Source organism: Plectropomus leopardus, chromosome 1, assembly GCF_008729295.1.
Source record: "Plectropomus leopardus isolate mb chromosome 1, YSFRI_Pleo_2.0, whole genome shotgun sequence".
NCBI classification, from domain to species: domain Eukaryota; kingdom Metazoa; phylum Chordata; class Actinopteri; order Perciformes; family Serranidae; genus Plectropomus; species Plectropomus leopardus.
The window spans coordinates 2,541,750-2,564,739 of record NC_056463.1 but is presented as its reverse complement, the minus strand read 5'-3'; the positions used below and the strand labels follow the sequence as shown (position 1 = coordinate 2,564,739).

The 22,990-nt window shown below is 39.2% G+C and overlaps 1 protein-coding gene across 1 annotated transcript in view; it reads right to left on the bottom strand.

Annotated features, from left to right (window-relative positions):
* The window catches only part of dok4 (docking protein 4), a 69,267-nt gene that overhangs the window by 32,643 nt on the left and 13,634 nt on the right, over window positions 1-22,990 (bottom strand). Inside the window, exons 2-3 of the mRNA XM_042487303.1 lie at window positions 12,803-12,903; window positions 545-972 (exon numbers count right to left, since the gene is read on the bottom strand). Coding sequence (XP_042343237.1) covers window positions 545-610 — 66 coding nt within the window. The 5' untranslated portion in view covers window positions 611-972; window positions 12,803-12,903. The remainder of the gene's footprint in view (window positions 1-544; window positions 973-12,802; window positions 12,904-22,990) is intronic.

Genomic DNA, 22,990 nt, shown 5'->3' with positions numbered 1-22,990 from the left:
CTTGACTTTAAAAAAAAAGTTGCAGGGAACTTGCTGTATATGATGTTGAAAGTTTCAGTTCGGATCAAACATTTGCATTTAAACAAAGTTTTGTGTTTGGTTTGTTATTTTTAAAATTCTAAATACTGACAATTATTTTTATTTTTATTTTAAATGTATATCAGTTCCACATATCGGTTATCGGTCGCATTAACTATTAATAATCTGAATCACTATTGGCCCTAAAAAACAATATCGGACCCCTAATAAATATAATAGATGTCAATGGGGACTGCCTTCGACTGTTGGTAACGTATGACAGTTATCAGAATAAAAAGTCTGATCACTCTGCTACAAAGAATTACACGCGACAGATCAGTGGCCTCCGTCACACTGCAGGAGCAGACACAAATCAAAGGAGTCTTTTGAAAACAATGAATAGCCCGTTAAATGTGTCCTTCTGTGATGGGTGCGATAAAACATGAATGGAACAAAGGGAGCGCGCGCACACACACACACACACACACACACACACACACACACACACACACATTGTAACACTCACCCCCAGCTTGCGGCTGCGCATGCGTACGTAGCCCTGCTTGACGATGTCATTGAAGTTGGAGGCCATCTTCGGAGGGGGGGTAACCTGCTGGCCGTCTCTGTGGAGACCATCCAGATGTTTCGTCCCTCCCTCGACCAGTCCCTCGCTTTCCCTTCCTACGTCTCCAAAGCTCCCAGCGTCCCGTGTGGCTTCCCCTCTTTCACTTTCAGTCCCGTCTTTCTCTTGTGTGTATTTTTCTTCCTTTTTCTGTTTATCCTCAACTCCACTTTCATGGAGCTCTTCACATCGTGCACACCCTCCTTTTTCTCCTCCTCCTCTTTTCTTTTTTTTTGTCCTCTGTTGGATTTGTTTCTCTCCTTCTTGTGTTTTTTTTATTTTTATTCACTCTTTACCAGACGGGTCTTTCCTCGTCTCCCTCTGCGGCATCTCTAAGAAACATGCAGACAAAGAGACAGTTAGAGAGAGAGGCAGAGATGGATATATACAGTAGATATATTATTCATTGAAGAGTGAGGAGCCCAACATTATCGTGCATTATTCATGCTGGTGGCGCGCACCATTACTGAGGGCAAGTTTGTGGGATGGCTGCTTGTGACGTCGTGCTCTCACGTACAGTATGTCTGTTTACATTAACCTTTCTTTGTTTGTGTGTATTTGAGTAATTTAGCACACGTGTGAGCTTGTGAGTGTGTAGTACTATGGCATAAAGCTGTACAAAGGATATCACAGGAGGCAGCCTCTATTAGCGGGTACGGTATCCGGGAAATAAAAATGTATGAGGTTTAATCTGTTCTCTAATCAGAGCCCGCTTACCCATGATGCCACACTGTTTATTCCCTGCTTCCATCGAGTTAAATTTCCATTTCAAACACCCTGATCTCTTCATCCTTTCCTTTCAGCATTTGTTATGATGCAACGCTGCTGTAGACACAATGTTACAGTTTCAACACCTCTGTGCAAACACGGACCCGGTCCTCATTTGTCCTCATACGCTGAAGCCGCATACATCCTTGTTTTATGTCGAAAATCAAATGTGTGAAGCAAGGTGTCAGTCAGAAATTCTGCACTTCCACGCAATTTAATGCAGCCTTTTGTCCTATTTCAACACCATCTCATCACTATTCCTCCTTTTGACACTTATGCAGGAGCAGCGTCACTATAATGCCGCCGGGGGGCTGCCTTTCTGGATACAGAAGAGGTCAGAGGTTGATTTATGGAGCGGTCACACATGAGCGAATACACACCAGTGACCATTGTCTGCAGAGGCGACATTCACGCTGAATGTGGGCAGCCTCGGTGGTATTGGTACATTTTCCATTTTCTTACATTTTCATGTCTGTCTCCCAACTCGCTGCAGGCCAGGCAGCATCTCTCATGTGGGGCAGTTTGTATTTATCGTGCAGAATCAGCTGGTCAAACACAGCAACAATCAATAGCTGCATTTACACTATCCGTAAATGTCAAATGTCCAATATCACACTGTTTTGCCGCCTCGCTGTCCTGTATATGATGTCCGATCATGGATAGGGGGGCAGAGTGATGTCGCCAGGAATGGAGGTAGTAAGAGCCCTGAGGTCTCAAGGTCTGTTTAAAAGGTAAAGCCGAAAAGATGTGACCTTGGGCAGCACGAGTGTGATGTTTTGATGACGTGTTTATGTGTGTGACCCACATGCTGTCAGCATAGCAGCTGATTCAAGGAAGAACAGCGATCATAAATGTCCGCAAATTAGGAAAATAATGACATTCAGGAGCTCCTTACCCTCTGAATAGAGGACGAGATCGGCTGCCATATAACAGAGACGGTAAACGATTGTGACTGACATGTCATGTCTTTGTTGTTGTTTAGAAATCACTGCTGATTTCTGCGTTTTTTGTCATGCTCGATGGGATGCTCGTGAGTTAAACGTCACGCCTCCTTTGCTTGTGTGATGCAGTGTATAATCACACACTGAAGCACAATAATGCGGCTGTCATTTAGTTCTGTTTAAAAAAGCAGGGCCGATACAAAACGGGAACCTTACTGCATGATCTCTGTCTAATGGTTCCTTTTTGCTCCTCTACTATTGGTTGAGGTTGTGACTTCAGAAGTCAAAGTTCACTAAAAGTTGAACTGAAAATGATGATGATGATGATGATGATGATGATGATGTGATTTTTGCTGGGTTCTGTACGAAGCATGTTACTTCATGAGTGGACTCTATTCGTACGCCGGGACACCTCTCTCATACCACAATGTTTATTTGTATACTGTGACACATTTTACCTTGATCAAAAGTAATTGCGTCTCCTGGGATTTGGATATTACACTTTTCGACAATAATTTGATAAATTGTGCAGCCCTACATACTGGCTCAAAGCATTTCTTACAGTGAAGGAATTTCTCCATGATCAGTATGGAGAAACACTCGAATGTGAGTAATGTATATTAACAGCATTTCTCCAGACCGTGTGGGCAGATAACGTTTTGATTGACACCTCCCTGGATCCCAACCATTGCCAACTGTCTCTCGTCTCCATGACGACAGCCATGGAGCAAAGCGGGGTCGGCGTGGTGCAGCTCTATCTGTTCCAGCCCTTTGAACTCTGGCTGCGTTCGTAAATCCAATTTGATGCTCTGCTCTGGCACCCAGAGTGAGTGTTTCTGAACGCACCCCATTGAAAGGAGCTTTGAGGGATTTTAATTTGTCATGTTAAATTGGCATCAACTGACACCTGACTTTGAATTTTTGACTGGCTTTATCCATATTACGTGAAATGGATCGTGGATAACCACACCAAAAACAACCCTACTTTAGCAAACAGTGAAAAAACTGAAATGACAAGAATTAAAATTAACGATACATGTTAACTATATCGTCTGCTTTCACCCTCAGACATGAGGCTTTTTATTCTGAGTTAAGATCACAGTCTTAGTCTAAATAAACTGTGACACCACATTCAGCTGATACAGCAGAGAGCTGGTAGTCTTCAGTATATAAAAATACACTGCTTCTGTCTGTGGATGGAGTGGCTCAAGCACAAAGACACACAGGAATGAGGAGACAACAACGCACTTGACCTAGTGCCGGAGTAATCCATGTGTGAAGTACAGCACACACACACACACACACACACACACACACACACACACACACACACACACACACACACACACAGAAACATGTTTCCCCTCCAGAGAGCAGGGACACTTGCCGTCTTCATTGACTCGCTTGCGGTAATGAAACTGATATACAAGAGGTGACGTGACTTATACGGCCATTTATGCATCCTGTGCATGCAGATGCTCATGTGCAACCCCAGTGTGTATATGTGTGTGTTTGTTTGTGGGGGAGTGTGTGTTTGCCATCAGGCGAGGAGCAGTGGGGCAGACATTTCCCATAGGGCTCAGTGGTAAATCTCCCTGACAACAGTGGAACAGAGACATTAAACTTTAACAAGGGGATCATTAATACACACACACACACACGCAAGCAAGCACACACACACACACACACACACACACACACACACACACACACACACACACACACAGAATGCTGGCAAAAGGCGAGATGGGGAGAGGCTTATCATTATGGCAATGTTGGTTTAGCTAAGTGGCTCCGGCACAAAGACTATTAAACATTAAGCAAACACACAGAATTGGACTAAATAGAACAGCACACAATCATGCAAATACACGCACACACACACACAGACACACACACACACACACACACACACACACACACACACACACAGATGTCAATGAGTAAAACAAACACATGTTCATATGAATGTGTAAACACAACAGTAATCTCTGTCCTAATGGAGGTGTTCGATTGCACCACCTTAAAATACACACTCTGTTCTGGATGTGTTGTGTTCAGTGTGTGCTATTCATTAATTAACACATGAACAAGTCAAGACAACAATCGTTTGTGGACATTACTCTGTTCGCCATAAATACTTAAGCGTATTGCTTAAAAGTAGGGCTGGGCGATATGGAAAAAAGTCTTATCACAATATTCTTTTCATATCAGTCGATATCGATATATATCACGATATTCATCAAATCACTATTTCTGTCAAGCTCAAAGGTTCCCTTTGACTCCTAAGTGAGATATGAAGACATCATAAGGTTAATTTTGGTTTCAGTCTTTGTTTCGCTGGCTGTCGGACATTTCCGCGCTGGAGCTTGGTTGGGCTGTCGGACATTTGCAGAGGTGGAAAGTGACTTTTTAGACCTCTACAGACTACTTTGTGTTAGTTTCAGGTTTAATCAAAATTTGGATGAATTATAAAGAAACAGCAGGACGCATCGCTCCGTGTCTCATCCAGGCGCCTAGCCACACTTAAAAGAATAAAAGCCTCTTTTTGATCCCACTCTTCATTTTTCATTCATCAGGTACAAGGGATGATTTGGGAAAAATATTAAATTGTGATACAGAGCTTCTCTAATTAACATTTTTATGATAAAAATGGATAAAATGACTTCATGTTGTGTGAAAGGGGTCCATCGTGGTGACAAAACCACAAAATCATCACATAAATTTGCTGTTTCCCCTGTGGGTGATTTCACATTTCACATAAAAATAAATCATTCAAATCAATGCTGGCTGTTAAAACGATCCGGTCAGTTATTTCAGTAGCAGTTAATGATGCCTATATATGCCTCCAAACACCACATAACCAACTGTGTTATCACTTTAAGTCTCAAAACTCACACAAAACTCACTCCCTAACCCATATATTTCATCTGTAAGAGGTAGACAAAGAGGAGGCAACGACATCAAGAGGAGGAAGAGGAAGAAGCACTGACAACATCATCATCGATACGTGGGAATAAGAAGTAGAAGCAACAACAAGAAGGAAGAAGAGTGCAGCTTTCTCAGTTCAATCAGGTCAACAAATATTGTTTTTTTTTTTTGCTTTAGGGATACCCATACAGATAAAGATGCAGATAATGATTATTAGTATTTAATGAGACCGATAACCAATATTTGGAACTGATATGCATTAACAATAAAATGAAAACATTTCTGTCATATACAGAAAGTTCCCTGCAATTTAAAAAAAAGGTTCAGTGAAATTTGAATACAAAAGTGAATGAATTAAAAAAAGTTCCCTGAGGTTTTACAAAGTAAAAGTTCTTCCCATGCAGATACTTTCTTTGCACTTTTTAATGAATCATTTTATCGGGAATCACTCAAATAAAAACACAGATACAGATAATTTGCAAAATGCCAAATATCAGCCCGATAATCAGCCAGGCCGATAATCTGTTGACCCCTAATTTAGAGTGCTTATTTACCAGAAAAAGGCAAATAATTTTATTTCATAAAAAAAGGCATAAATGATCCAGATCCAGGTACCCAAGACAGTTTTGAGAATATAAAAGTCCATTATTTCAGCGCGCTAAAAACATTAAAACTACACCATCGTGCAGCTGCTTCCTCAGGGTGTAGTGACACACACAGATTCTCCGGCGACAGTCGTCCTTTCTCTCGTCTGTCTGACAGTCACAGTTGCCGACTAAAACTTTAATCCTGAACAGCTTAAAGCTAAATGCTTTCACTGAATCCTAATTTTGATATCAAAACAATCTTTTGGGCTTTTCTTTCCTGATATAACGGGTTGTTTTCGAGCACGTTTTTCCTCACCACACAGGACTGAAGCTTTGAGGAGACGGTGGAGAAAGACAAAGGCGACGACCCTGACATGGGTGCTTGATTTTGTATCATTTTAAAGTCTATCGAGATTATGAGCTCATGAAACTAGATCACTGCATTTATTACGTTTTCTTTAGTATTTCTGTTTCAGTCTGCGTCCCATACAGAGCTCAACCATCCACTGACGAGGCTATCATAACTCAGGTTTGATGATGTGCCATTAAGTCCACTGAGATGAAACCAATGAGCTTCAGTATCGACATAAAAGAGTCATAATGACCGAGCTCGGATAAGCAGCACCATGACCAGAAGGACCAAATACATTCAGTGCTTTTCTCCCCAAAAAATCCTTCCCCTAGCTCTTATACTGCTATTCAGTATTTTACCACAATGACATACGAAAGTCATGAAAGTCCAGGGCTGTCATTATTTGTCATTATTAAGATACTCTACCCGATATCACACTAACCAGCAGGCCCTGGGTGCATTAAATTTAAACATTTCATTTAAATGAAAAAAAAAGCTTTACAATACAGGTTTACAATGATTCAGTTACATATATATTATTGTTTTATCATCTTTGAATTTTATCCTTAATTTCCAAATTCTGCATTTTACTCAGATTCTAATGATAGTGTAGTTGCCACCCTGTATTTTATTGCACATTTTGCATGACCATGTGACAAATAAAAATGTTGAACCCTGAAATATTTTCATTCAAGACAAAAATTATGTTTACTTCAATTATTAAATGAAACTGTAAAAAGGAACAAAAGAAAAGACAGAAAACTAAGAAGAAAAAAGAAGAAAATGAATAAAAGACAAGCTAAAAAAAAGAACAGACAAAGTAAAAAGTAAAGAGGAGCAAACAGAAGAAAAAAGACAAGAGAAGCAAACAGACAGACCAACAGAAAAAGAAAAAGCAGGAAAAGGAGCAAACAGAAGAAAATCAAAAAAGAAACAAAAGAAAAAGTGAAAGAAAAGAAGAAACAGAAGAAACCACAACAAGAAACTGAAGAAGGAATAAAAAAGAAGAAGGAGCAAAAAAAAAGAAAAGAAAAAAGAACTAACAATCTGGCCACTTCATTTAAGTGATGATTTTAAAAACAGACTCTGAGGACATGCAGCCAAAATGAACTTATTTGCTGATTGGAAACACTCAAACTTTGCCTTTTAAGAAACCTCTCTGAGCCCTTGGTCATAAAACAGGGTATTGAAATAATATAATACAAAAAAAAACTAGGAAAGACAAAAAAAATACAAAAAAAAATAAAAAAAGAAACAGCTGAAAACATCATGCAGCAAAAAGGCAGCAACCAGGTGTCAGACTGTAAGCTGCAGGCGTTCAAGGAACAAAGCACCTAAAATACTCAAATATAACGAGGAATCTGAGCCTGGCTTTTACCGTCAGCGTGTTTTAAAACAGACAGTCTTGCATCACATAGCTTTAATTACTGTCAAACGGGGTTAAACTGCACCATCAGACTCGACGGGTCATTCATTCATCTGCTCGAATCATGATCAGTTATCGAACGCACACAAAAGGCATCGAGGTGTCAAGGCAGGATCTAATTCATAACAAGGGCACGACATCGATTCGCTGATGCGCCCTCATTGATCTCTTCCTGTGTGTGTTTGTGTGTGATGACACTGAATCAATGGAGTGCTCAGAGTCTATTCGCTGACAGGCCAGCGGCCCCGAACAACAACAACAGCCACACTTCAAACTCCTCTCATCCACAACGACACAAGTGTTAAACATCTGTACGTCGGTGTGAAATCAGCTGTGACGCTGTGCTTGATGAGTGAAGGAGGTGACAGCTTCTATCACAAGTAATACTGTCAGTGGTAAGACTTCTTACAAGTGCGCATAGTAATATTTTAATGGCTCTATTTTGGTGCATTTTACATGCTTTTCATTCTTATTTTTCAAAATAATTTTGTGTTCATGCAAATGGCATACATTTTGGCACGACTGTGTATTTTTGTTTAATCTTGGAATTTCCAGCTCAGCTCACAATAAGTCTAAAATACACTGTGTGAACAAAATTGTTACATTCATACTGCTGAGTGCAAAAAATGCGTCATTGAAACCCATTCAAACTGAATTTTTTTATCCCACAGCCATCAAAGTATAAAAAACAAACATTGTAATTAATTGTCATTCTGGGCTCTTGCCTTGGAATTTGTACATTTTACTATATTAACCAATATAAGATCAGTTCGTCCTGTACTCTCCTCGACCATTTGTGCCAAATTTGAAGAAATTCTTGCGATATCGTATACACAAGAATGTGTCGGATGTATGGAGCCACAACTCAAAAAAACATAATGCCTCCAGCCTCGGCTGTCGCTGGCACAGAAGCATAAAAACAGCTGTTTTTTGTAGCACTCTACTAGCAGTAAACGCAGCAGTGTCTCTGAAAAACGACCGCTTTTTGGGGAAGTATCCCCGCCAAAAACACAGCGATGTCTCAGTAAAAAAAACAAACGTTTTTTGCGCAGCTTGGCAGGTGTTTCACCAAGGTGTCATGTCATCCGCTGTTCCCTCCACCTCTGAATGATGACCTCATCTCATAAATTACGTTGCTTCGGAAACATTGATATGAAACATACAAAAGTAGTGATTCTGGGTTTGTAGAGCGTTTCAAACCACAAATATTTGAGGGCGAGAGCTGCAAAAGAACCGGCTGACTGTTCAAAGCTGTGTATGTGTAAGTCGGCTGTTTGTGTGTCCAAACCTGCAACTATGTCCGGGAAATTTCCAACAGACAAGCACACACAAACACACACACACACACACACACACACACACACACACACACACACACACATATGTGGTAGTCTCTGTGTGTTTGTGTGTTATGACCTTTATCCTCTCCCAAGTATTTTCCTTCTCAGGTTGACACTTTTGAACATCAAAGATCACATCTGGTCAGTATCTCAGTACGCCTCGACACACACAGACACACACACGCACACTAATAAGATTAGAGACACACACACACACACACAGACAGACATCACAGTGAGCCATGGGGACACACACTCACACACAGCCACCTGTCTCTCTCCAGCCTCGCTCCTGCAGAGAAGTGACTCATGAAATCAGTCAGGCAATCAGCCCCTATTCCTCCACGCCCGTCTCCTCTCTTCTTTCCTCACTGTTTTCTTCCCTTTTACCTACACATTCCTTTTTCTTTCTTTTATTCATCTCTTACTCCTTCATTTCTTTTGAGAAAAGGTGTCTACCTCGTATCGGTGAGCCCATGGATACATTCTGACATGCACAGGAGCCGCTTTTATCCTCAAATGTTAACCTGCTGTTTTGTTTACTTCGTGGTTTTCATTCACAAATTCTACACTAAAGGTCAAATCCTTTTTGGTCACACAGACTTTGAAGCCTCTGGAACCCAAATGACCAAAAACATTCTTAATATATAATTTAGGAGCTATATGTATAATGAAAAGCATAAAAATGACATCAAATTTGAAATATTGTCATTATTGTATTTTCACAGTTTCCTGAAACTGGGTCGATTGGGGCGTGGTTATCCCCAATCCATATCATGTAATGTGGATAAAACCAATCAAAAATTCAAAGTCAGCTGCCAGTTGATGCTTATTTAACATGACAAATTAAATTAACTGATGCTGGTTATTTATACCATTGTGGCGTATTTATTATGAATGCAGTCTATCTGATGCTCATTTTGTTTTTGTTTTTTTGACATTTCATTATTACCAAAAATGCAACTGTGGTCAGTATCTCACAAACACTATATTCATTCATATCTTAAGAAACGTCAAATAATACTCAGTCAAAAAATAAGCCTGAAAAGTTGGAGATCATAATGAAAGTGCAGAAAGTTGTTGCATAGAAATGATACACTGTCTCAACCGGTTGTACTGGTGTGAACTGGCTGTTTTTTACAACGTTGCAGACGGGCACATTGCAAGTTTCAACTCATTTTGTCACGAGTCTTCAGTCTGAACCGGGCTCATGATCCTAACAACGACCAAATCTGAGTATTGGATGCCGGTGCTCAATGAAACTATAGACATCTTCTTTTTTACGAAGCAGTTTTCTGCAGACTGTCTGCACTTATATTTCACGGCTATCTGACCAATACTTTTTGTTACTTATTATGTACAAGTGGAAATTTTGACCTAATGGCTGTGGTGAAGGTCAGAATGTGACCAAAAACAATCTATTAATACTCTAGAGAGCATGAATATTCATAATAAAGCTCACAAAAGTTATTTACTTTCAATGTCTTGTGTAGAAAAGTTTCACTCGACTCGGCTGCTTGTTTTCCAGCTCTGGTGCCCTCGACACCTCCTGTACATACTAAACTGCAGCTTGTGTGTGGAAGTACACACAAGATACCACTTGGGAACTCTGGGGCTCGCCAGATTCATGTACAAGAGTCAGAGAGTTCACTGAGTGCTTGTTAACCTGTGGACTCTTCTCCTGCTGCCAGAGTGGACGCCCTCCACTCAGCCCTCACACATCTTGAAAATAACAACACCTACATCTGAACGCTATCTGCCGATATCAGCTCAAAATTCAATACAATCGCCCTCATGAAACTGACGGCAAACTCTGGGCTTGACTTCTACACGCTGCATCTCGTTACTGGACTGGAGGTCACACCTCCTTCACTCCAGTACTGAACATGAGGAGCCCCTCAGGGTTGTGTGCTCGGCCCCCTCCTGTTCATGCTCAACACCCACAACTTGAACCTCAGACATGGGGCAGGTTTCCATTACAGATTTGCGCAAAATTTGAGCAATATTTTCGAAATGTCGATAATACACAATTGCGAGATGACTGTGTTTCTACTAAGTGATGTTATGCGACTTCTCCTCTGGCGATAACATTCCAGTAACCATGGCGATGGATGTCCAAAACATTAGCAGGTTTATTTGTATTGCAGCCACTGCACTAACCGCCATTATTTACAATCCAAGGCCACATAGGTGTTTTATGTGAGCAATAATGGAAAAGCCACCCACTTACATGGGAGCAGCCATGTATGAGGGATTTTTGAGAGGTGACATTCTACGATTTCACAGAGCAAATGTGGATCCAAATCTTCCGGATGATCCGCTTAAGTTTTGAAGAGTTATGTGATGCAATAACAGCTCTTAGGGCCTGCTGCATCATGCCCGAGGGAGCCCGCTCCTACCAACAGGTGCATCATGTCATACTTTTATCTGTGAAAAATATACATTGTAAACTTGTCTGCGATGCTAAACATGTATGACAACTTATATTTACTTATACATTTTATTTCGTTGACCAATGTTTTCCATACATTGGTATTAGAAATTCTATTTTCCCTTCTGTGTCATTTTCAGTTGTATGTTAACTTTGAAAACCCCAATAAAAAAGATTTGGAAAAAAATAAACAAAAAACAAAAGAAAGAAAGACAATGTGAGAAAACAAAGACAGATGGGGAGAGAAAAGACAAAAGCCCAAACAGACGAAGAGAGGACAAGAGCCAGTGAAAAATCAAAGTGACTCAGATGATTCTTTGATCGGCTGATTGAATTTCCTTGTTCCAACAATAATGAAACTGTGGCCACTGCCAATCCTTTTGGCATTTTACAGCGTGGCTGTGGGTGTCTGTGCATGATTGATAGCAGGCTTTACTGTATGAGGAATTGAGCTTTACTAACCCAGTTTCACCCTGTAACACCTTCCAACAAACACTGCCTCTCTCTGTCTCACACTCTCTCTCTCACTCTCTCACACACACACACACACACACACACACACACACACACACACACACACACACACACACACACACACCACACACACACACACGACCTTCTACCCTTTCCTCCTCCATTTCTGCTCCTCTCATCCTGGTAATCCTTCTATCACATTGTCTGTGACCTCAGCCCATATTCTTATCCTATTACTGTGACACACAACTGCATATATTCTCCATAATGGCACACACACACACACACACACACGCACACACACATGCACACATGATAATAATAGTAATATTCAGGCAGATGAAAAATATAAATGTCAAGAATGACTGGTGAGAAATATGGCAAAAAATAAATAAATTCCTCAATATCACATTGAATAACATCACTTCGTGTGACCTCAAAGATTTGATGCAAACACAGCTTCAATATAAACTCATATTATGCAGACTCGGTTTTAGGATTTTAAGTACGAGCAGATCTATTTTTCCTCCTACGCTGTACTGAGCGCATCCTGACCTGAGACAGACGCCACATCCACAGCAGTCACGCTTTTCTCGCTCGTTGTAGTTCGCGACAGCTAACAGTTCTCCTCGTAGCAAAATGTATAATGTATTGTATTTACAATGTTAATAAGATACATAACTAAACAAATTTATACTTGGTGTCTATGTATTGATACAATATTGCCAAACAATACGTAATATATACTGTTATATGCTTATTAAATAGAAAAAAAATAGACACACCCAATACAAAGTAAAATCCATTCTCTGCCAAAGCTTTCTACTAATGAATCAAAAAAATGTCATCAAAATAACTTTAAAAAAATTTTTTTGAAAGCATCTGACAGTGTTCCCGTGTGAAATGACTCACCTACAAACACTATTGCACGTGTTGAGTGGTGAGAGGCCGGTGAGGGATCATATCCGTTGCTGGGAGACTCTGAATCAGAAACAATCTGAACTTCAGGAGCCCTAAAAAATATAAGAAACTTAAATCAGAACAAATATTTTCAGCACAATATTTCCTGGCAGAATATAGTCACTTGCTTGCATTCGCTCATTTATCTGTGCCCAAAAATTGTGAACTGTTGTTTATTTACTTCATTTTAGATTTCAGATTTAACAAATAAGATGTAATGTGTCAGTGACTGAGCTTAAGGCTGCAAGGATATGACATTTTCATGATATGATAAATTCCTCAGAATATTTGGCATTTTTACGATATTACAGAATTATTATCATTAATTACAATGACTACATGAATAAAAACTCAGTTTTCTTTGGTTAAACAAACATTTTACTACTACAACTGAAACTTAAAACCATTTTTAAAAATTAAAGCATGTGTAAATAAACTCTCTTTCGAATATAAAAAGTGAGATTCTCCGTCCAGCTGCATTTTTTTCCAATACCATATATAAATACAATTATTACTTATGATAACCATTAATTCTCATACCATGAAATACCTTGAAACCGGTTTACCGCTGCAACCCAGCTGAGCTAAAGAGCTGCTGGCTGTAGCTTCTTATTTAACTCCAAGAAAATGAAGTGATATTGATCTTCTCATCTAACTCTCGGAGAGCATTTAAGCATTTTTCTCAACATGACACTATTTCTAAAGCAGGCATATATTTTAGAAAATGTGCTTGGTCCTTTCAGAGAGAAAAACTATTTTAATAACAGGATGTGAGACTGAATGACATGTGAAAATAAATATTTCTGCAGTGATGGCCGCTGACACTGACAGAGAACCTGGATAAAAAAAGGAAGTAAACAATGACGGAACAAGCACGAAAACCAAAAGTGGAAGAGTTTGGGATGAAACAGAGCATTTCAGACGCTCATCTCCTCCCCTTTCTCTCTCTCTCTCTCTCACACACACACACACACACACACACACACACACACACACACACACACCCTCATGCCTCTCCCCAGTCTGCCCCAAGGCGAACACTTGGGAAAGCGTCAGTCTGTCTGCTCATAACTATCTGTCACAGATAACGGTGGGGATAAACACACACACACACACACACACACACAAACTTGCACTCCCACGCTCACCCACAAACACGTCCCTGGACAGCTGGGCCACAGACAGACAAGACACTCCGTCTCCAGCCTCGTATCAGATGATTGTATGCATACACTACAAACACACACTCGCAGCCACAAGCACTCACGGTTATCTCACACATCACAAAGCAGCTCTCTTCTGACTGACAGAGCCGACGCGGTTTGTTTTGGGTCTGTGAAATATTTGGATACATTTGTGTTAAAATTGAAAATAGCAAAACTTTTATTTACGACAGTCATGTGAAAGGAGCGTGGAGACGACTGACGCCATGACTAAAAAACAAACTGTGAACATGAGGTAAAACATGAGGTAAGTCACCGCGTTAAAAACGGGATGTGTGTGTGTTTTATCACTGAGTGAGACTACACAAAGGCCTATTTTCCTGCAGCACCCTGACTGCGACAGCAAAGTGCCAATTATGTTCACCTCGCAGCTTGTCATGACTTCGCCTGCTCTGAACAGGCAGGGCAGCCGACCAGAGAGGCGTGTCAGTACTAATTGGATGCTGCTGTGTAATGCGGGTTTAAAACATTAAGCATCTGCCTCCACAAAAGCCTCGTATGCAGCTGCTGCATTGATGTGCTTCTGACACACACGGATATCCCGAAAATCCCATAAATCTTTGCTCTACTGTACTCTATGTATTATATACCTCTGCGTGACTAAGTACATTCAATCCACCTGTTTTTATCCATCGAAAAATGAAGCCAACAGAAAAGTACCCAGAACTGCAGTTCCTCTAATGCGAGTCGATCCTCATCGTCAGGGCTGACAGATTACTGGCCTGGCCGATTATCGGGGCCGATATTTGACATTTTGTCAATGATCTGTATCTATGTTTTATTTTAATGATTGCAGATGAAATGACTTCATTAAAAAGTACAAAGAAAGCGTCAGCATGGGAGGAACTTTTACTTTGTAAAACCTCAGGGAGTTATTTATTCGTTTTTTATTAAAATTTTCACTTGACTTAATAAAAAAAGTTGCTGGGAACTTGCTGTATTTGATGCTGAAAGTCTCAGTTTTGATTAAACTTTTGCCAAAGGCATCCAAACAAAGTTTTGTGTTGGAGTTTGTTATATTCCAAATTCTTAATATTGATAGAAAGATTGTCTTTTTCATTGTAAATGCATATGAGTTCAAAATATTGGTTTCTCAGTCTCATCGGTATAAGTCCTGAAAAACCCTCGGTTTAAAAATGCACAACTTTACAGCAGAAATAAGCATGTTTACAGCTTCATACATACTTCATCAAATACTTTTTATTAAGGCTTAAGTTTATGCATAATTAAAGGAGGGGCTGCTTGAGTGACAGGCTGTCTGCGAGGTGTCGCTACAGTCTGAGATGGATCCACCTCTCACGCCTCCATTACTCCACCCTCTCCTCAAAATATGGCTCCAAAAAAAACCAATATGGTGACAGACAAAATGCCGAACTTGAGGATTCAAAACAGTTATATTTGATTCACTCACCAGGAAAAAAAATGGACAACTAGAATCCATTAAATGGCTGATGGATTTTGGGATCCACCAGCCACAGTGGCAAGTGGACATAAACAAAACATGATTAGAAGTTGTTGTTATGTTTTTCCACTCATGTATTCTAGTTTTTCCTTTAACATGTTGCCCATGTGTATACTCTGTAAATGTTTTGTAAGATTTCTCTACCTTGTTTTATGTCTAACTGATGAACACCATGAGCATTCATGTTTCCAACAGTCCATTAAAAGACATTATGCACCTGAACAAAAGCAGCAGCTTTTTTCCTTTCTGAGCATGTAGAGACATGACAGGAAATGAGCTGTTTGTCTCTTTGTTATTAGAATGATAAATGCGGTTTATAAAATGAGCAGGATAACCAGATTAAGTGTATTACACCTATGAGCAGGGTTATTTTCTAATGCGATCAGGTAAACATTGTAAGCTGTAAACAGCCGCTATCTAATGGCAACATTATCAATCACTGGGGTTAAACTGCTGCAGGCAAGCAGCAAAATTTTAACCAAAACGTGGAGCAAATTTGATGTAATTGCACATGCAGTTATTGTGTTCATCCATTTTCCGTGTCCACTTTTGGTATTTCTGTCTCTCATCTGCAGAGAGACTTACAGTGAGTGCAGCAGCAGCAGCAGACTCAGCTGTTCGGCTCCCATCGGCCAACCTCACGTTCATTTGCAGCAAATTGTTTTGGAGACCTGAACCTTGTTTACAAGTGTGACAGTTTAACCTTCACGCTGACCAGTTTTAGTGAGCAACAAATCCACCACTGACATGAATTCACACCGTCACACCGTTGTACCACATTACTGGACCTGCAAGTTGGCCTTGTCAACTAACAAGTCCTTGAAATCACACATATGCAGGTACACGCAAACACAGTAGGATGCACACACGAATAAAAACTATACATGTTAAACCTGATTTGTATGCCTCCATCCACAAGTCAAGTTGCAGTTACAGTTTACATCCATGCCAGTGAAAACAAACAGATTCACATTGGTAACCACAGCGCAGGTCAGCATACTGGTGTGCATTACGCATAAATATAGGTGTGGTTTCATCTTTTTAAACGTTTGACCTGACGAAGATCCAAGCAGGATCGCTGTTTTCAAAAAACTCGTGTGGCATGACGTAAGTGTGCAGGCCTTTTTACACAAGTGAGTAAGACACACGAGAAACAGGACAAAAAACAAAAGTCACAGAGAAGAAATCTCACATTACAGGTTCAATGGAGCTTTTAATAAAAAAAAACACAGATCTGTGCATGTTGATTCTTCCCACAGGCAGTTCAAAACCAGTATGTCTCATCACTGAATTAATTAACTGGAGCATTTTAACTACAGGATACATTGATTTGATTGATTTATTTTAATGTGAAATGTAAAAACACCCACAAGGTTGCTCTGCTGCGTCGCATTGCCTCTGGTACAATGATTATTTATTTTAATTGTTTCTAAATAGAAAATGCTTGTTCTTTGTACAGTGCTATGTAGTTTTTAAATGTTGGGAGGCCGCAGAGAGAAAGAAAAAATACATGTTGTGGAGGATATTTTAAGAATTCATTAAATCTATTAAGTCTAAGTGACTTTACAAGAGACAATCTGTCTAACTGTTGTAATATCAAACAGTTTTTGTCATTTTTCTTTATTTTAAGATAATTTTTTGCCTTTTTTTGAGAGGTCACAGTCAAGAGGTAGACGGGAAATGTGGGGAGACAGAGAGGGAAATGATGCGCCATCAAAGTCCCAAAACTAGAATCAAACCTGAGGCCTTGCATTATATCGTCAGTGAATGTTTGTGTATCATATTATTACAAGTCTAACAGTATCTCTATTGTTTTTGTATTGAATCATTGACCACAAATAGAAAGATACATCCCTTTACTCAACTTATGGTACGTGCACCAAATCTGGCTCCTGATACGTTTCCAGGTGGCCCCCCCCAACCATTTTCTAATTTACAATCAAAATAAAATGACTCACATTGGGAACTGTTTTTATACTTCTTATAAGGTGAAACCTGAGTAATGTCCTAAAATCCTAAAAATGTCCTTAAATTCTAGAAATGTCATAAAATCCCATGGAACATACTTAAATCCAAGGAATGTCCAAAAATCTCAGAAATGTCCTAAAATCCTAGAAGCATCCTGAAATCCTTGGAACATGTATGGGGCTGATGCGATTGGCCCCTGGTTTCCTGTCATTTTTATAAAAGCAAAGACAGTTCAGTATCTGTGACATATCCTGTCTTAAAAGAGGAAGATACACACGACCGTAATGAATTTAAGTGCTGCATTAAACCTGTAACGCTCATCATCACAGCCGTGTCCAAACCACAGAGAAGTCCATTAACGCAGACTCATCTCAAAGTATAAAAAAGGCATAAAGAACAAAAACTGCTTCACAGAAGTGAAAATCTAATTGGAAAACACTTTGAAAAGTATTCAAGGGAAGACAAAACTTACATAAAACAGACCAATTCCCAGCTAATTACTGAGAATTAGTACTCTATAAACTGCACCCAAACAGCTTCATCCCTCAGCAGTGAAGCTGGACACAGACAGACTTTACAGAGGGTAAATTGGCAGACTATTTCATCTGTCTGCACACACACACACACACACACACACACACACACACACACACAAACACATGCATACTACACATGCACGGCACAGTGTGAAGCACTAAATCCTTGGCAATTGCTTCTATCTGGTGAGGGCTTTCAGAGTTCAAGGCTGGAGAGGGACATGTCTTTATCCAGACTGGATGAAGGAAGGGACGGACTAAAGCCCATTTTACACAGTCTGTTCAAAGCGGGAATATCCCGCCTTAATGTTCTGTATAAAAGGTACAATAGCAGAATAAAGAGCCAGTATAATGTCTTACCTTTAGGCTTTTAGCAGGGGGTCGTAATGGCATCAAACTTTGAAAAGCAGAGCCTACAAAGTGTTTCGACAAACGAAGCAAGAAGAGTTTCTTTCAGAGGCAATATGACTATGAATGACTATGAATCCGATCCTTGTATTTACCTGAATAATACAGCTGCACAACACACAGTTTAAGCGCTTTGAAGTTATTAAAATCAATCCAGTGCATTTGCTTGACAGTTCAATAGCTCTGCAATGCAAGAAAAAATGTCTGCATCCCAACAGTTCCTTGAGGGATTTTATTCTATTTTTACAAAAATAAATAAAGTAAAAAGATCTTAATTGGCTCTTATCATAATTCCACTCAATCTATTTTTTTTCAACAAAGTAAGCAACTGTAACTGCAAGTAAACACTTAAAATGTGACTTATAAAACTGTTTTTAAATCCATTTAGTGAAGCATTGTATAACAAAGTACAGAACACTATAAATAAGTAATAAAATCACAATTCCACTTCAAAGTGGCTGAACTTTAATAGTCCCTGTCAACATATAAAAATCTGTTTAAATTGTGCTTATGGCAGCATCATAGTTAAACTAGTTCTCTAAAAATTAACAACAAAAATTTCAATTGAACTTAAATTGATGTAGCAGCTTAAACGAAACAAAAAACAGGCTTTGTGTCGCTTATCTGTATCGCCATTTTATTTTAATGATCACCAGTAAAATGTATTAATTAAAAAGTGCACAGAAAGGGTCAGCATGGGAGTAACGTTTACTTTGTAAAATCTCAGGGAGCTAATTTTATTTTGATTTAACTTGACTTTATAAAAAAAGTTGCTGGGAACTTGCTGTATATGATGTGGAACATTTCAGTTTTGATTTAACACTTGTTAAAGGCATTTAATGCATTTAAACAGAGTTTATTAGATTCCAAATTCTAAATACTGATCGAAAGATTTTCATTTTTATTGTAAATTCATATCGGTTCCTAATTAACTACTAATAATCTGTATCGGCCCCGAAAAACCAATATCAGTTAAAACAAAGGATCTGGCAGGGCGTGTGCCTAAAATAAGCCATCCCGATCACTTAAAAAAATGCCTTGATCAGGCACGTCCTTCCGATTTGATTGGGACTTCCTGTTTTCCGTGATGCCGGCATGCTGTCTAAAATCACACACTGGAGAGGTGTGACGCTGTCATTGTTTAGCTCTGTTTAAAAATACAAAGGGGACATGAAGAGGGGACTTTATTGTGTGCAATCAATCAAAGAAGGGATCTAGGATGGAGGGATGGAAGGAAATAAGGGAAAGGGCACCGGTCAATGAACACCATCTGCCAGCGCTGGGACGGACCACTGAGCTGTCTGCAGATATTACAGAGACTGGCGCCTGTCAAGTGTGTGTATGTGTGTGTGTGTTGTCAAAGACGGAGACAAACACACAAACACAGGTGGATAGGATGACATAATAGCCTCTGAGAGAGGTTTCATTTACACGAACCTTACAGGCAAAAGTGTCAAACAGGAAGCAGCCTCATAGATAAATCTACCGAATCCCAACTGCGTGCAGGAGATCAAAGAAAAGGACAAAGACTCGTCTTCTGTCTCTTTCTATCCACATCAGTCTGTCTCCCTCCTTCTCTATCACTCACACACTCACACTCACATTCACACACACACACACACATTCAGCAGTAATCTCACTGATACCAGCAGCATAACTCCAGTGCTCTCGGTTGTTAAGCTGCAGGCATTTGGGCAGCAGTTATGAGTCAGCGTTATCGTGGACATGGATTGACATTTTGGTCCAAAAAAAAAAAAAATAAATAAAAATCAAAGGTTGCCTGTTGTAATTGCTGGCAAAGTTGGACAGCGACACAGTCTCAAAATGCTGCCCTGTCTCCGGGCCGCCTTTCTTTCCATTACTTTTTACCATTTTCATCGAATACAAAAACATTTTAATTATTAACGACGTCCGCATTGATTTTTACATGAAGCCAATTGTCACGCTCTCCCTCTGTCTCTGTTTAAATTCAGATCATTCGATGCTTTATTGGCATGGGACACAGACTTCATGAATTTCCAAACAAGGAGGTGACAAAATGAATAATAGTGAGTAACAATTTAATTAGAGGGGATTAACTATCTTCAATAAATTTGTGTTGTTAAACTCTGTGAGTCATTGTGCTTCAGATAGGGACTGAAATGTTTTTCTCCACTCAGAATTTGAAAATGTTCTTTAATTATGGCCTCGGCCTTCTCCAGGAATTTATTGGATAATTCAACAACACTATATGTTTAATCAATTTCAATTATTTCTTCATTGGTTCTGAAGAAAACATGTTTTTTTGCCACTTTGGTTTGCAATATAAAGCCAAACTGTCAGTAAACCTAATACAGAGAGCTACTGATGGTTTTTTTCAACTATTGGGACTATTATTTTAATAATCTATCAATCATTCCTTCAGATTAAGAATAAAATCTATGTCCTGTTTGACTGATGCATAATCTGCCCCTCAGAACTTGATTTATAAGTATGCTGGTGTCACTTTATCCAATTTACTCCTTTAAATAACAATGTTAACCACACACAATTTTCTCTTTTATCTATGCACTTTATTTACTTAGTTTTTTGTTGCTTTTTGGTTTGGGTTTACTTGTTTTTTCCCTTGTCTTCTTTTCTTCTCTTTTACAACTTGCATTATGGTTTTCTAGTTTCAGTGAAATAAAAATAAGGTGACGTGCAAGCATATGTTAATAAACTTTCACCTGCTTTCACAAATAAAATTTGTTATAAAAACAATACACCTCGTACACTTTGGGATGCCCGCATCTTTGACTTGTTTAACAGTTCAGATAGGTATAAATCAGAAGTTGAAGCTCTAGTAATTTGATAATTTTCCTGTTTCAAATGATGATTTTAACATTAAAATTATTTACACAAACTAACCAGATTTAATTGTCTAATTGGGTAAATTAAACAGGCGTTATAACTTAAACCCCATCCCGGTCACATAAACACAACATTAGCTGCGTTTACATGCACGCTCAATCAGATCAAATCAATCAGATTAAAGATTGAAGATTTCGGTTCAACTGTTTACATGGGACGTCTGGTGATGATCTGGTGTTTACATGCGCAGACACATGTAAGCGGAGCAGCTGTGCACAAAAAAAATAAATTGCCAACTCTCGCATTGACCATGAGACACACACAACTGACACTTTTCACACAGTCTCACCCCACAAAAGCATTTTTTTGCAGTGAAAAATAAATAACAGATATCCTCTGATTAGGGATGGGGATCGTTAATTTTTCTTGATATTGATAATATTATCGAGACAAAGTGGCAATATGTTTTTAACAGAACTGGTTTTGCTTTTATTGCTTAACAAGTTTCTTTTATATTTCTGAGAAAACAAATTTCTCCTCCAAACAGCTATTATTCACAATTACTCAGGTTTCTCAACAAAAACTAGATTTTCGTTTTCTTGATGTTACATTTGAACACATCATGAGGACGTTTTATTTACCTTTGCCTAATAGTCATTTTACTGAGCCGACATTGAACACATCACAATGAAACCTTGTGAAACCTCGTTTATTTAGCTAACTAGCTCTAATCCTGTGGATTATAACACTGGAATACGATACTTAATTGACGGGACGTGCTACAAGGTTTGGTTATGGACGGAGTTTTTTTTGTGATTAGTGACTGGATTTAAATGACTCGACTTGAGGTGTGATGTCATAGGACCCACAGGACTTGACAGCAGTATCGATGTTCAAAATCGAAGCTCAAACATTATTAAATTTCGGTCATCTCTCTCTCTGGAGCCACTTGAGCGTCTTTTCTGACAACCAGAAGCTTAACTCAAACAAACTGCTAAAATGGATATTTATCATCTGTTCAGCGTCCAATAATGTCCACTTCTTTAAGAGTTTGGATTAATAACAAACTCTCGAGCAACATACGATGTCACGTCCCCTTACGTGAGGATGGAGCATGCGCAGAGGGAACGCAGCCAGAGATGAATCAGCGTCTTATTTACAGTACATGACACAAATTTTCTTTTGTTCATGAAAAGGTTTTAACTTTCCCTCTTCAACTGATTGAAATTTGAATGGGTTTGGGCCTGTTTACGCTGATTGAGGTGTTTAAATGTGTAATGTTTAATCTGTTTGGACTTTGAAATCTATTCTAATCAGATTAGTAGGCTCATGTAAACGTGTCTACTAATGCAAAAATTAATTGAATCCGACATTGCAACTGAAAAATACTAGCTTAAACACTGCTCAGACAATAACGGGATTGCTAAGACGTTTTAAACCATGTGACAAAATTTAAGGTGCTTGACAAATTTCTATCAGTTTGTTGTTATTTTGCCCAAAATGGCAGGAAGATGTAGGATAACTGAAACGAAACAGTTACTAATCTTTCCATCTGACTCTGGGCAAAAAAAGACAAACAAGCACATTTCCCAAAAAGTCTGAACGTTCCTTTAAATTCCGCCTCTTATCTGCAGTCATGCTGCAACAGAAACTCAGACTCACAGGCAGCAGCTGCTTTATCACACAGCTCATCAGCATCATGCTTGCAGGAATA